The following is a 13332-nucleotide window of genomic DNA, read 5'->3' on the forward strand; positions in this document are numbered from 1 at the left end:
ATAGATCTGTCAACAGAGGAGCTTCTTGGTCCAATGTTACTGCCAACAGGCAAACGAGAAACCTTCTGTCTCAAGGTCCATCTCATCCCAATGCCAGAGACAGGATGGTAACTCCCAGCACAAAACATAAACCACCCTAATCTAATGCATTCCAATTCCTTTACATTTCTCATGCACAATATTAAAGATATCAAAAACTTCCCTGACACTAGAGCACCACCCATTTATCTTATGGCCAATAAAAATCTGATGTGAGCATTTCAACGGCACATTGGTATCACTGTTTGGTAAAAATAATTTTTTTTAGAATAAACAATGCATTCATTTTTACATTTTATGTCTATTTTCTTAATTCAAATTCTATATATTTGGCTTTATTTGTGTTTTCTTTTTATTCATGATGGGCTATATATCATAAAGATGTCAAATATCAAGTCTCAATTACATTTCTTTGTCATAAGGGAGTCAATGGATGTTTGTCTCTGTATGTGGTACACTGGTGACCTATCCAGGGTGAACCCCGCCTTTCATCCAATGTCAGCTGGGGTTGGCTCCCCTTGCAACCCTCAAAGGATAAGCGGTATAGATAATTGATGGACGGATGTCATAAGGGTTTCATAAAGACAGTTTAGGAATCATTGACAATAAAAAAAAATTTAAGAAAAGTCAGCTTTATATTTGTATCAGAAGACTTTTACTCCCTAAAGATCATCATTGTAGGGACATTTTGGCATTTCTTCACAACTTCACAGTGCTTATTGAGAGTTGGTTTTTGGTTGGGGTCAGAATTAGGTTTAGCTTAGGGTTACTGTAAGGGTCCCACTGTAAGACCCTAAGGTCGGGCATAGTTAGTTGTGATAGTAAAAAGTAGTAGAACTATAGAAAAGTGTGTGTGTGTGTGTGTGTGTGTGTGTGTGTGTGTGTGTGTGTGTGTGTGTGTGTGTGTGTGTGTGTGCGTGCTGTATACTGTACACCAGCAGTGCACACAACATGGATCTCCTGTATCAAGCTGAAGTTTATTTATTGTCATAAGTTTACAAACACGCAAACGATTTATTCTATTATCGTGATTTCCTCTTGAGGGACATGGTGGTTACTTTTGCTCCATCTCACAAATCCAGTTAAGCAGGTGGACTTTACAGTTTCCATTAAGCCACGTCTTCCTGGTCTCCATAGATTGATAAGAAGCACCACAGTTCCCTCTCTGATCTCCAATGTAGTTGGGCTGTCCATCTTTCCAGCACCTGGGACAAATCAAAAGTCATTGTACCATTGTATTTGTTCGTCATGACGTTTGAAATTCAAGCCTCAGTCTGCGACGTGCTTACTTCGTCTCCACGTCAGTCACATTGTTGACCCACACCCAGGTCCCGTTGGCCACTACATCAGTGAGGCCCATCCAGAAGCTGTTCTGCCACCAAATAAAGCTGCTCGTGCGCGGGTGTGGGAGGTTTTCATTCAAAAGAATCTGAACGAACACAAGGAGGTTATGTTTCACCCCTGTCTGTTTGTTTGTCAGCAAGATTACACAAAAACTACTGGAGGAGAGTTTCTTTTTTTTTCATTTACTTTTACATTGCGTTTTCAACATTTTCCCAGGGAATAGTTCATGGATCTTGATGAAAATAATCAGGGCAGTTTAGGGGACTGACATATATGTGTGTGTGTGTGTGTGTGTGTGTGTGTGTGTGTGTGTGTGTGTGTGTGTGTGTGTGTGTGTGTCTTTGTGTCTTTGTGTCTGTGTGTGTCTGTGAAATTTAGGCCTTGGCGGAGGTATAAGCTCAACTGAGTGCCATTCTAGTATAGATCTGTCCCAGTCTGCTCATCTGTTCTCTCACTGTTCATCCCCTCAGACCTGCTTTGCCCATAGTTGTCCACCAGAGGTCCTCGGATTTATGTCCTCATCCTGTGATGCGACCAGAAATTGTGATCAATTTGACTTAAGGACCTAAAACATAATTTTCTATATATAGCAAAAATATAGTAACCAGCAAATACTGAGCAATATTAACATTTGAGTTGAGTTGTGTTTCTGATTACCAATGGAAATCTAATATTCACTCTCTTGTAGCTCTCTGTTTATATGACTGTGAACGAAACCTGTAAATGTAAGGGCCAGTGTAACAATACTAAACCCCACTACATGTTTCCAAATTGATATAATAATACATTATTAAGAAGATAGTCTATGCAGCTTTAATCTCAGAGAAGTATTTATCATGTAAAACCAATTTTTCAGGAGCTTCGAAGCCTCTGCACGGCCACACAGGTGTTTTCTCAGTAGACCACAGGACACTGAGTTTTGACCATTGAGTGGTCCACGTGTCTCCACTTCCTCCCACTATCCATAAAGGAAGCCAAAATATCCCGGATACAAAAGGAGGCTGGGTTTATGACCGATACTACAGCCAGCCAGCAGGGGGCCAACAAGATGTTTTGGCTTCGCTTTTGGGGAGCTGTCATGTCTTCCATCTTTATATACATATACATGATGTTGTTGCACCCATTTGGACGGGATGACTTATTGACCTCTCATCATTCTCATTGGTTCTTAGACATTTGTGACCTCACAAATTCCCACTGTTTTACTGCCCATGAATCAGTCAGAGCGATGCAAGTCATGTAAAATGTGTGTGTGTGTGTGTGTGTGTGTGTGTGTGTGTGTGTGTGTGTGTGTGTGTGTGTGTGTGTGTGTGTGTGTGTGTGTGTGTGTGTGTGTGTGTGTGTGTGTGTCTGCAGAGGTTTTAAACACTATTTATTGTACATTTCCTTTTCTGTATTCGCCCCACCTGCTCCTCCAAGTTATTGATCACAACAAGATCGCTCCCTCTTCTCATACAGTCTGCTCTGCTTTCAGGCCAGTTCTTCTTGCTAGTGGACTCGCGTTCAGAAATATAATAGCAGGATGATTTAAGAAGAATCCATCTTTGTGGGCACCTGCCACAGTTTTCCTCTGTTGCAACAAGAGATTCAAAAAAGTGGAAAATGTGTTGTTATTGGTAATTTGTTGATATTATCTAAAAATTCTATTAGTGATGTAAAATGCATTAACTGGATGGCGTGCTGTTGTGCTCTTGACATTTCCTTTTTTCCAGGACAGATGACGGTCTGCCTTACCTAGAGTAGTTCTATTGGTCTTTAGATTTGTCTTCTCTGTCTCTAGAGTCTCAACATGTCTCTGCTGGACATCCATGACAATCTTCTGCTGCTTCGCTTGCAGCACCAGATGCATTTGGTTGGCACGCTCTCTCACTAAAGCTGCCTGGCTCTCCAATTTGGCTCTGATCATTTCAGTGTGGTTGCTCCTGAGATAGTTCAGCTCAACGATAAAGGGCATAGCAGCAGAGTAGGGAGCCTGGAGATCTTTGGCTTTGGCACCTGAGGTGTGGGATAACAAAAGAAGAACTGTGGCAAAAACTGGTGTGAAGTCAAGGTACGTTGTTTTTTGTGAGTGTCCAAGACATTCAGCCGCAGGTTAGATGATGTGACCTCAAAGTTGATCATCAATCTAAGGCCAAATGTGGTCTGGTACAAAGTACACTTTTGAGCCACTTTAAAGGTTCAGTGTGCAGAATCTAGTGGCATCTAGTGGTGAAGTTGCATGTTGCAGCTGAATACCCCTCACCTCACTCTCTCCTTCCAAACACGAATGAGAACCTGTGGTAGCCTTCAGTTGTCATAAAAACTCAAAAGGTGTTTAGTTTGTCCAGTCTGGGCTTATGTAAAAAACATGGCGGCCTCCATAGAAAGGACCCACTCCCGATGTAAATATAAAGTATATAAAGTATATAAATATAAATTCTAGTGTAAAGAAAACAACAATTCAAACAATTTAGATGGTTAAACACTTGTGAAAACATCACCAGGATTAGTTTATATTCAATTTCTGCCAATAGATCCCTTTTACCTCAATCTTACACACTGAACCTTTAAGTTCTGACATTGTGTTTGTTTTGGCCAACACCATGGTTAGCCCAGAGGAGTGCTAACACAGAGGGAGTTACCACTTAGATTCAGATCAGAAAGACCGTTCCTCCAAATCCTCACCTCCAAGGATATGAGGTACAAGAATAAATGACAGAAGTATAAATAAAAAAAGATAATAAAAAATAAATGTGAGATACATTACAAATATGTGTATGAATAAATGAATGTGGAAATAGATAATAAATATATAATTGGATTGTTAGACAAATACCTCTACACCACATTAAACTAAGGTACTCAAGAAAAGAAACTGCGGATGTAATTTATGTCCACGATTAGTAATACAGTCTTACACATTCATATTTTGATTTTGTATGATGCCACTTCTATTCATCAGATACAAACAGCAGTTCATACTTACAATAGATCCCAATGAAAACAGCAGCAATCAGCAGAAGAGCGTTGAGCAGACCCAGACTCAGCGCGACCAGTCGGTATGGTGGGGACACAGATCCACCTCCCTTTGTGAACGCACCTTGGAAAATGTTGCTCTGAATTAAAACCTTGAAAAAATATCTATCTTCAGAAGTAACCCTCACAGTGCATTATCACGGTGACATTTTACCTTCTGAAAGGTTACAGGACAATATTTTAAATAACGACCATTTCAGTTTTTAAGAAAGTAATAGAACAAATATTACATCTAAAATCTAAGTCACTGAATGAGCTGAGGTTACACTGCAGGCTCAGTTTCGGAGAGTAAACGACGCTGTGGTTGAAAAGAATTCAGACATAGAGTGGGTCAGAAGATTTGACCTTAAAGTGAGATGTACCTTGTCCAAATCCTTGACGGTGAGAGCGCCAAACTCCGTCTGTGCTGTCCTGTGACATTTCCTCCTCTGGTTCTGACCACGACTGTGAGTTCTCCAGTTTACTGGTGAAAGTAGTGACGATCGATCTGTTTGTCTCCTGCTTGTACCAGTGATAAGGCGCGCGTGTGTGTGTGTGTGTGTGTGTGTGTGTGTGTGTGTGTGTGTGTGTGTGTGTGTGTGTGTGTGTGTGTGTGTGTGTGTGTGTGTGTGGGTGTTTGTTTGTTTGAACCCTGGTCGGAATGCCTTTGTGTAACTGGATTACATTTGGTAAAATATCAGTCTTGCCACAGGCCCCTACCCGTACATGCAAATAGTGCACCACATGTGACCTAGGACACGCTACAACCACACAGCACATATCACTTCAAAATTATAATCATTATTTTGACATGTTAACAGGAAAAGAAGCGTCAGATACAATCTTCACACAATTTAGGCCATGATATGTTGTGACATCACATGATTTACAAAACATTGAAACAATTTCATAACCACGTAACGGTTTCAAAATAACCTTTACACCTTAAAACACCTTAAAAGGGATAATGATGATAAATCTTAAGGTCATGACCCCCATTGGCTCCGGGGCCCTGGGTACTTCAATCATTGTGCATGACCAAAGCAGTGATTTGATAAAGACTGTAACAGAGATAGGAGATGTCTAAAAGTCAGTAAAGTGGAGTTAACCTTTTATGCAAACATTTGAGCTTGCATGCCAGCGCAACACAAACACACTTTTAATTCACAGCGGTTGGTGCTTTTTCGCAAATCCATCTCCGTCCATTTCCACATCCACCGCTTCTCCAAGCCTTGAAGAAGTTTTCTCTGGGATACACATCTGCACAGTCGTCACCGCTGGAATCAGTTGGCTCCGAATCATCCCAGTACCTGGAGAAAACCATAAGTTAGTCTACGGTGGCGCAGGGCCGAATCTGACACCTGGGGCAAAGTGGTGCCGAGCCTGGCACAGTTTGTCTTTCTAGTTTCAGATGTACACACATCTCATTTTCCACCCAGCGGCCCTGACCCCACCTCTTAGAATGAGGTCAGGTGCATTGTTGGCACATTGTTATAGTGAGACAGTGGAAAATGAATGTTCTTTAGACCAACTGACGTTAGTGGTGCATTATTTCACTGTTGTTTTATGAATGCATTATTAACATAGTAATATGCACCTTCATAAGCGGGGGCACAACATACGTACCATCTGCTTGTTAAACACAGATAATCTGCTTGTGTGCAAAGTGAAACTGGTTCCTCTGGAGAGAAGTGTTCTATTTTACTGTGTGGCAAATCCACCCTTATAATACTCCTGGGTGCATATACACCTGACTTTAAAAGGGAATTGGAGATGCCTCTCTGATTGGTTTAGTGCATATTATGCAATTATTATGCCAAAAATACACCCATGAATAATTACCAATGTTTTTTTTCTGTTAAACTACCTAAAATGGATCTGCCCTAAATTCACTTGCGCCACACACTTTAAATCATACACTTAAAATGTGAAAATAGAGCTCATAGTATTTGCTCTGTGTCCACAACTACAGGAAATTCTGTCATTTCGTGTTGTAATGCATGAACTTTTGCAACCAGTAAACTTGGAGACAGGGTCTACATCTTATAAACTAGTCATTCATCATCATATGGTATAACTAACATTGCATTATTACAACATACTTTACCACTGAGACTCCGGAAGTGTTTTGTGGACTTAAACACTTTGCCCACCCCTCCATTAGCATAGTGTTGGGTAGATTATGAGTGAATATAAGTTTTTCTGTGAACTATCCCTTTAAGGCTATTTTGTGGCAACAGACAGTTCAGACAAGTTTATGTTGTGTGTTTTTAAGGTCAAGCAGTTAAAGTACAAGCCCTTCTTGTGCCAACCAATCATGCAGGAGAACACTATCAAGTTGGAATTTGCTGGTGGCTTCCAGAAATAAACCCAGCTGTGGGGTGTTATATTTTGAATATCTGCCACCTGTTTTCATACATTTCTACAATGTCAAAGATATTTAACATTTACCCTTCAGCCATTGATGTTCCATCCCCCCATTTCCAAGTCCTTTCCCTATGGATAAGCTTCAGTCCGATCCAGAAACCATCGGAGGATGGAAAGCCTCGAACAGGATTTCGCAGGGCATTTACAGTTGAGTTCTAACAAATGAGAAATATAAACAGAATTTACAAGAAATATTTCGTTCTTTAACTTTGTAATTTTATATTTGCAGAGAAATAATAACAAACCTCTTTGTCTTTGCTGTCTAAGATCACAAGATCACCGCCATCGTCCTGGCAGAACTCTCTGGCTTTTTGCCAGGTTCTGGTTCCATCACGGTTGGAGGAAGAAAAGTAATAACATGCTGAGTTAATGAAGACCCATCCCATTGGACAGTATCTGCAGCTATCACCTGCAGTTTCAAAAGAAAATCACAATGAATAACTAACTCATAAACATATAAACGCACAAAAAAAAAAAATATTATTGCCTCTTCGATAAGATATACAATAATAGCAACAAAAAAAAGCAGCTCACGAAGGACTGGTAACTGGGATTTCATTGATGCAATGGCCACTGTCATTTCATCAATCTCTTCTTCATAGCCACTTTTAATTCTTTGCTGGTGTTCAAGCTCCCAGTTGGTGGGTGTCTGACGACTCATCTCATTGTCCAGCTGATGCCTGGCGTCCGTCATGGTCTTGATCGCAGTCGTGTAAGTGTCTTGCAGTTTGTTCAACTCGTTTTCAATGCGTTCCACATCATCAGTTGTGAGGTGGGTATCTGTAAGTTTGCTGTCTGTAAGTGTTGGAGACAAGACGTGTTAAACAGTGTGTCATTCCGTCTCTCATTTTTCTCAATGATGGAGTTTGGCAAAAACTCAGCTAAAGCACCACAGGAGATTATTAGAATTTGATGATCAATATTATTAAAATCCTATAAATGCCATTGGCTGAAAGGTCAAGCATGGGCACAAGAGCATTGCACCCTGTCCCTAAGTGTTTCATTTTAATAACATATATAGAGGCTCTACCACAAACAAATTCAAGTACTTTATGATACGCAGTAGGTGATTTATAGGAGGACGAGAGAGGACGTAATCCCCGAAAAACTAGCTCCTTTAACAATTAGTCAATTTTGCCATCCCATCTCTGCCAGCCACCAATCCCATGTAAGAGAGAGAGCTGTGTGGGCCAATAGAGAATTTGTGCTCGTGAGCATAGTTAAGCTGCTGAGCAAATTGCGCAATCCGCAGTTTATTTTGAATGGAATGAAAAAGAAAATGAGGACACTTTGCTTCTCTCTCCCACTTTCTCCCCTACCCGCGTTAGTGGCTGTTAAAAACATCCATAAAGATTTTGCTGTATTTAGCTGTATTTAGCAGGTGCACACACACACACACACACACACACACACACACACACACACACACACACACACACACACACACACACACACACACACACACACACACACACACAAACAACCCCTTGTAAAAATGAACAAATTGACTATGTATATGTATATGTATATGTATATGTACAGTATATGATCTATCAATGATTAGAAAAAGTTTATATTTCTGTTTCCTCAAAGGTAGAGCTGAAAACAATTTGTTCATTAATCAATTAGTTGATCACCAGGAAACTTTTTATTCAAGCAAAACTGTTAAACATTTGTTTTTCAACATTAATGTTAACGTGAAACAAAACAAGTTGGCTTGCTAAGATTATTTGATCAATTGATGAGTTATTTAACAGTAGTAAGGTTATCATAAGGGTTTTCATGCAAGGAGTTTTTTGTTTTTTTTTGCCTCTCAAATCGGACTAATACATAACATACAAAAGATTCATTGACGACTCAAGAAAACCTTCATTAACATTGACTCACAGTGCACTCCAAGGCTGATATCAACTATCAGTAGAACAGCAGCGAGTATCGCCAGGCTCAGTACAGCCAGTCTGTCGTGTCTTCCAGGTGCCATGTTGAACATAGACACTAGAAAGAGATAATGAATACAATTCATAAATCCAGACACTCTATACCAACAATACACTATCATCAAAGTGGTTCTGAAAACATTCATTTTGATTCATGTTGTTGTGCTCATTAGATCCCATACATACGTTATTATTTAGGCTTAATTTATGGTAATAAACTGTTAGAACTCTTCAAACCATTCACCACATGTTTTTAATTTCTACATATCTCCACAGCTCTATATGAGATGCAACATTAGAGAATGACATAGAATCAGAAACCTCTTTATGTCAATAATAACTTACTCTACCTTGTTGCCTCTTTTTATTGGAGTTGAGGTGAGGGGGATACTCTTCCTCGTCGTGCAAGTCCTCTTGATAAATTGGCGTCTCGAATTCACCATCGAAATCACTGCCCGCGTTTCCTTTCACCTCCATCCTGACAGTTCAGTTGAGATCCGTCATATGGGAGCGCACATGAGAGAGGTTTTGTCAGGACGCTGCTCCGTGTCGACACCACCGGTCGCTGCCAATGCTGAGTTCATCAATAATAAAGTCATTTGAATTTGATGTTATGCAATGAGAGAAGTGAAACTTGATGTAGTATATCATTTTTTACTTGTGAAATAATTCAAGGAAAACACTCAAGAGGCCTCGTGCAGAATTGTACTGAATAATACTGAATCACATCCACAGACCTCTCCTCATCTGTGTTTTCTGGAGACATGCTGGTGTCCAAGTTGGAAACACTATCAACATTTGTCAGTTAGTTTGTAGTTATTTGATTAACTGTCATTTTGTCTGGTAATGTGAATATATAATGTGCAAGATGAAGGCCCAAAGGTGGGTTGTGCTTTCTTTCATGGTCTTAAGGCCCTTTATTGTGGAGGGTCTCAGTTTTCGAAATCCAGCAGATACTTGTAGCTAAGTTGATTTCTGTTTAATCAAATTTCCTCATAGAATAACATAACGTGGTATTAACATAGCACAAGGCTGCAGTTTTATACAGTTTTCAGACATGATTTGTAAATTTCTCCAGTAATCCCAAAACATCCAGAGAGTGACTTTCTATGTCACTAAGATTACATCAGATTAAAAGCTATAGCATGTAACTCATGAATCCTGTCCTCATGCCCCTGTTCAAGCTAATGTGTTGACTTCCTAACATTGTTTCCTGCTGTCATGTTGAATATTGTTATTTTTGTGCAGCGTTTCTTATTTGAATCCAATTTCATGTTTATCATGCACTTGTTTCTTCTCGGTGAGGACCTACATACAGCTGACTTTGGGTAAGAGGCGGGATACACCCTGGACAGGTCGCCAGCATATCACAAGGCCATCATATCACGGTCAATTTAGAGTCTCCAGGCTTAACCCCAACTCCAACCTGCATGTCTTTGGACAGCGGGAGGAAGCCGGAGCACATGAAAAAAAAAAACACACACCACCCGGCCAAACCAGGTTTTGAACCAGGAACATTTCGCCGTGCGTTAACAGTGCAACTCAGCATTAAATCTGATGAGTTTCGGGTCAGTTCTGCTTTGTTGCAGTGAAAATCCTCAGAAAAAGGGAATTGAATCTTTATGCCAAGTTTCACATGCACAGTTAACTCCAATGTCAACAGCAGCGATTCGCAAATGTCCCACGCACAGGATTCATGAAAACATTGCAATTCTTTAAGTCCAAAGCTAACCTAACACCTCTAACATCTTGAAGCACCTATGCACGAATCATGTCGACATGTGATCGCCACAAATGCACAGTCAGGCACTTAAAACAAACCCCGGACTCAGACTAGCAGCATGGAAACAATTTATTCATTGAATTTACAGAAACTGTTTGTGTATGTGGTCAAATAAATCATTGATCATATTACACCTTCTTTAATGTTGTCAATATGTGATGCCCTGCTATATTGTTGTATATAATAAGTATAATCTCCTGCAGAACAAGATAAGATAAGACAAGACAGACATCAGTAAAGTTATAAGTACACATGCAATGTAAACGCAAGGAAAATATAAAGATATAAACAGCATAACAGTATAGAGATTAACAAAATGCCCAGAGTCATGGCACACATCTTAAAGGTGTTTAATTTAGGACAGTTTCAATCATTTGCTTGTGTTTTGTATCTGAGCAGAACATCAGGGGTGTGTAGAGAGTCTAGTTTGATGGCATTTCACAAATCCAGTTTAACTTATGTTCTTCGCATTTTGCATCAACCCAGGTTTTCCAGGGATTCGTGGAAGCGTAAACAATACACACACAATTCTCTCCCTGAGGTCCATGGTTGTTTGGTTCTCCATCCTTCCAGTACCTTAGAGAAATCATTGAAAAACACAAGATGTCTAGTTTGTTTAATCAATATTGTTGACTATTGTTAATAGCTCTCACCGTTTTTCCACCTCAGTGACATTATTAACCCAGACCCATGTCCCCTCTTTCACTGTGTCAGTGATGCCGATCCACGATCCCTTCATCCAGTTGCCCTGGCCGAAAAAACTTCTGATGCCGTTAGTCACATATTTCTGTGTATAGAAAAACAATTTTGACGGTTTGTAAAGGTTCTGATGGTAAAAGATTTAAATATTCTTTACACCCTTTCTCTTCCACGTTTGGTTACAGCTCACCTGCTCCTTCTGGTTGTCAATCATAGCCAGGTCGGCTCCCCGACTAATACAGTCCTGTCTGCTATCATGCCAGTTCTTTTTAGCAGTAGTGGATTGGACGCAAGAAAAATAGTAGCAGGAGGAGTTGCGAAAAGTCCAGTTCGGGAGGCATCTACCACAGGTAGCCCCTGGCAGGAGCAAAAAGATTTCCCCTCACATGATTTCCTGTCAGCAGTTTTTTACAGCCGGCAGAGTGTTTTGTATGACTATAATTATGCTATAACAAAACTCACCTAAAACTGACACATTAGACTGCAGACTCGTGTTCTCCACTCGCAGGGTCTCAACCTGTCTCCGATAATCCTTATTGCTGTCCGTCAGCTGCTGAGTTGTCACCTGTACTTGTGCATACTTTTTGATGGCACTCCTTAACTCTGCCTTGGCGTCCTCTGAGGCCTCCAGCATGTCGCTGTGGTTGCCCCTGAGATCGTTCAGCTCGCTGATGAGCTGTGTTGCAGCTGAGTGGGAGACCTGAGAGGAGCTCTCTTTAACTTTGGCACCTGAAGAGGTTGAGACACAGACGACTGTCTTTTTGCTATATGACTGTTTTGTTTGAGAAGCATTGGGAAACTGAGCTTTTCACTGGTAGAAAAATGGATAAACTTATGAGCAAATATGAAAGAGTGACCGTCAAACTGTCATTTATCCATCATGAATGAATTATGAAATTTGTATTTTAGTTTGCCAACTTTACGTCTGCACCAATGAAAATTCGCATCTTTGCCAACTCTGGCATATTTACATTGTTGTTATTGATAAAATAACCTTGAATAATAAATAAATCATCCATGAATCGCTATTTTTTAAGTAACATTGATTCTGATATCAGCATTAAATCTAATATGTAAAAGGCTGAGTGAAATTCCCGCTGAGATGGAAATGAAATATTTTTGACAACTGTCATACTCACAGTTTATCCCAATCACAACAGCAACTATCAGCAGAATAGCATTCAGCAGTCCCAGACCCAGTATCACCAGCCGAGTGTTGGGCCAAGTGGGTCCCCCTGTGACTCAGGGAAATGAAATGAAATGTAACAACTTAAGGTTCTTAACTAGTCTTTCCCTATTTATCTCCCACTGTTATAAAAACACAACAATTGAATTGAAACTTTTTGAATTGCGATTGTATCATTATAATCTTGAACTGTAAATCATATCACTTCAGACACAGTGGAGTCTACATCATTCAGACCTAGTTTGTACATTTCCTGTATTCAAAATATATATATTCATTAACATTTTAGTAATGATAAGAATAAATTAAATCAAAATCAAAAGAAAGATTTTACCTAGTGCAAATTTCGAATAGGCTCCGCTGACACATTCGTTTGCTCTTCTCTGTGGACTCTCCATGACTGCAGTGATGCAGGAACTGCCCGTTTATCTGTTCACTGCTGCTTTTATATCCACGGGTGGCACTGTGGCTGAGTGCTACTGGCCTGCATATGACTTGTGTTATATGGACTTAAAATTGGACAATAATGCAACACATTCATTTCAATTCAGGGCTATAAACTCTAAATGTACTGATACTTAAACTTAAGTTGACAATATGTAATGAAAGTATATAAACATTGAGTGAAACTTGAGAATTCTAGTTTGCCACAGTGTTTTTAGGAATGAGAATATTTCCACTTTCCATTATTATTTTACGTCACTCTTCAGTTCAGTGCATTGCTGGAGATATTATACTTACTGTTAAGATCACAGATATCTGCAATAAGTGAACAATCATTTTCAATCCTGTCACAATCGTTGTAGTTGGGTCAATTATCACACAGGCTGCATTGGCTAAATTCGTTTTTCACAACTCTGCCATTACCTCCTGTAAGTGAGCTGCATTAACCTGGCAACCCTGCTCCATAATGGGGAATGTGT

General features: G+C 39.9%; 3 protein-coding genes across 5 annotated transcripts; all 3 read right to left on the reverse strand.

Annotated features, from left to right (window-relative positions):
- Positions 1–995: 995 nt before the first annotated feature.
- Positions 996–5157, reverse strand: LOC118117086 (asialoglycoprotein receptor 1). Its single transcript, XM_035169170.2, has 6 exons — positions 4761–5157; positions 4349–4462; positions 3118–3378; positions 2790–2953; positions 1329–1468; positions 996–1244 (listed from the first exon to the last, which is right to left on the reverse strand). The coding sequence occupies exons 1-6, from the start codon at positions 5155–5157 to the stop codon at positions 1094–1096; spliced, it is 1227 nt and encodes a 408-aa protein (XP_035025061.2). The 3' UTR covers positions 996–1093.
- Position 5158: 1 nt separating this feature from the next.
- Positions 5159–9317, reverse strand: LOC118117087 (CD209 antigen-like protein E). 2 transcript variants are annotated; one of them, XM_035169171.1, is made up of 6 exons: positions 9092–9317; positions 8692–8799; positions 7339–7599; positions 7050–7213; positions 6829–6959; positions 5159–5687 (listed from the first exon to the last, which is right to left on the reverse strand). In XM_035169171.1, exons 1-6 carry the CDS (start codon positions 9216–9218, stop codon positions 5537–5539), a joined length of 942 nt encoding a protein of 313 aa, XP_035025062.1. In that variant the 5' UTR covers positions 9219–9317; the 3' UTR covers positions 5159–5536. The 2 variants fall into 2 exon arrangements, with proteins under 2 accessions (XP_035025062.1, XP_035025063.1); XM_035169172.1 differs by having other exon boundaries at positions 9087–9227.
- A 1258-nt stretch (positions 9318–10575) lies between these two features.
- Positions 10576–12893, reverse strand: LOC124851062 (CD209 antigen-like protein E). Of its 2 annotated transcripts, none has more exons than XM_035168524.2 (6): positions 12744–12893; positions 12363–12458; positions 11686–11952; positions 11414–11580; positions 11178–11311; positions 10576–11100 (listed from the first exon to the last, which is right to left on the reverse strand). In XM_035168524.2, the coding sequence occupies exons 1-6, from the start codon at positions 12805–12807 to the stop codon at positions 10947–10949; spliced, it is 882 nt and encodes a 293-aa protein (XP_035024415.2). In that variant the 5' UTR covers positions 12808–12893; the 3' UTR covers positions 10576–10946. The 2 variants fall into 2 exon arrangements, 1 of the variants encoding a protein (XP_035024415.2); XR_007033007.1 differs by having other exon boundaries at positions 10957–11100; positions 11178–11285.
- Between the last annotated feature and the right edge of the window lie 439 nt (positions 12894–13332).

The sequence above is a fragment of the Hippoglossus stenolepis genome, chromosome 10 (genome assembly GCF_022539355.2).
Source record: "Hippoglossus stenolepis isolate QCI-W04-F060 chromosome 10, HSTE1.2, whole genome shotgun sequence".
Classification (NCBI taxonomy): Eukaryota; Metazoa; Chordata; class Actinopteri; order Pleuronectiformes; family Pleuronectidae; genus Hippoglossus; species Hippoglossus stenolepis.

What these genes read in the sequence shown, in the direction of transcription:
- LOC124851062 (XM_035168524.2), bottom strand. Translation starts at nt 12,807, where the DNA reads ATGGAGAGTCCACAGAGAAGAGCAAACGAATGTGTCAGCGGAGCCTAT. An exon ending in CTATTCGAAATTTGCACTAG is followed by an intron (nt 12,459 to 12,743) that starts GTAAAATCTTTC and finishes CCTGAGTCACAG; the next exon opens with GGGGACCCACTTGGCCCAAC. An exon ending in TGTTGTGATTGGGATAAACT is followed by an intron (nt 11,953 to 12,362) that starts GTGAGTATGACA and finishes CAACCTCTTCAG; the next exon opens with GTGCCAAAGTTAAAGAGAGC.
- LOC118117087 (XM_035169171.1), bottom strand. Translation starts at nt 9,218, where the DNA reads ATGGAGGTGAAAGGAAACGCGGGCAGTGATTTCGATGGTGAATTCGAG. An exon ending in TATCAGCCTTGGAGTGCACT is followed by an intron (nt 7,600 to 8,691) that starts GTGAGTCAATGT and finishes CAACACTTACAG; the next exon opens with ACAGCAAACTTACAGATACC. An exon ending in ATCCCAGTTACCAGTCCTTC is followed by an intron (nt 7,214 to 7,338) that starts GTGAGCTGCTTT and finishes TTGAAACTGCAG; the next exon opens with GTGATAGCTGCAGATACTGT.
- LOC118117086 (XM_035169170.2), bottom strand. Translation starts at nt 5,157, where the DNA reads ATGTGCTGTGTGGTTGTAGCGTGTCCTAGGTCACATGTGGTGCACTAT. An exon ending in TGTTTTCATTGGGATCTATT is followed by an intron (nt 3,379 to 4,348) that starts GTAAGTATGAAC and finishes CCCACACCTCAG; the next exon opens with GTGCCAAAGCCAAAGATCTC. An exon ending in TCAATAACTTGGAGGAGCAG is followed by an intron (nt 1,469 to 2,789) that starts GTGGGGCGAATA and finishes GTGTTCGTTCAG; the next exon opens with ATTCTTTTGAATGAAAACCT.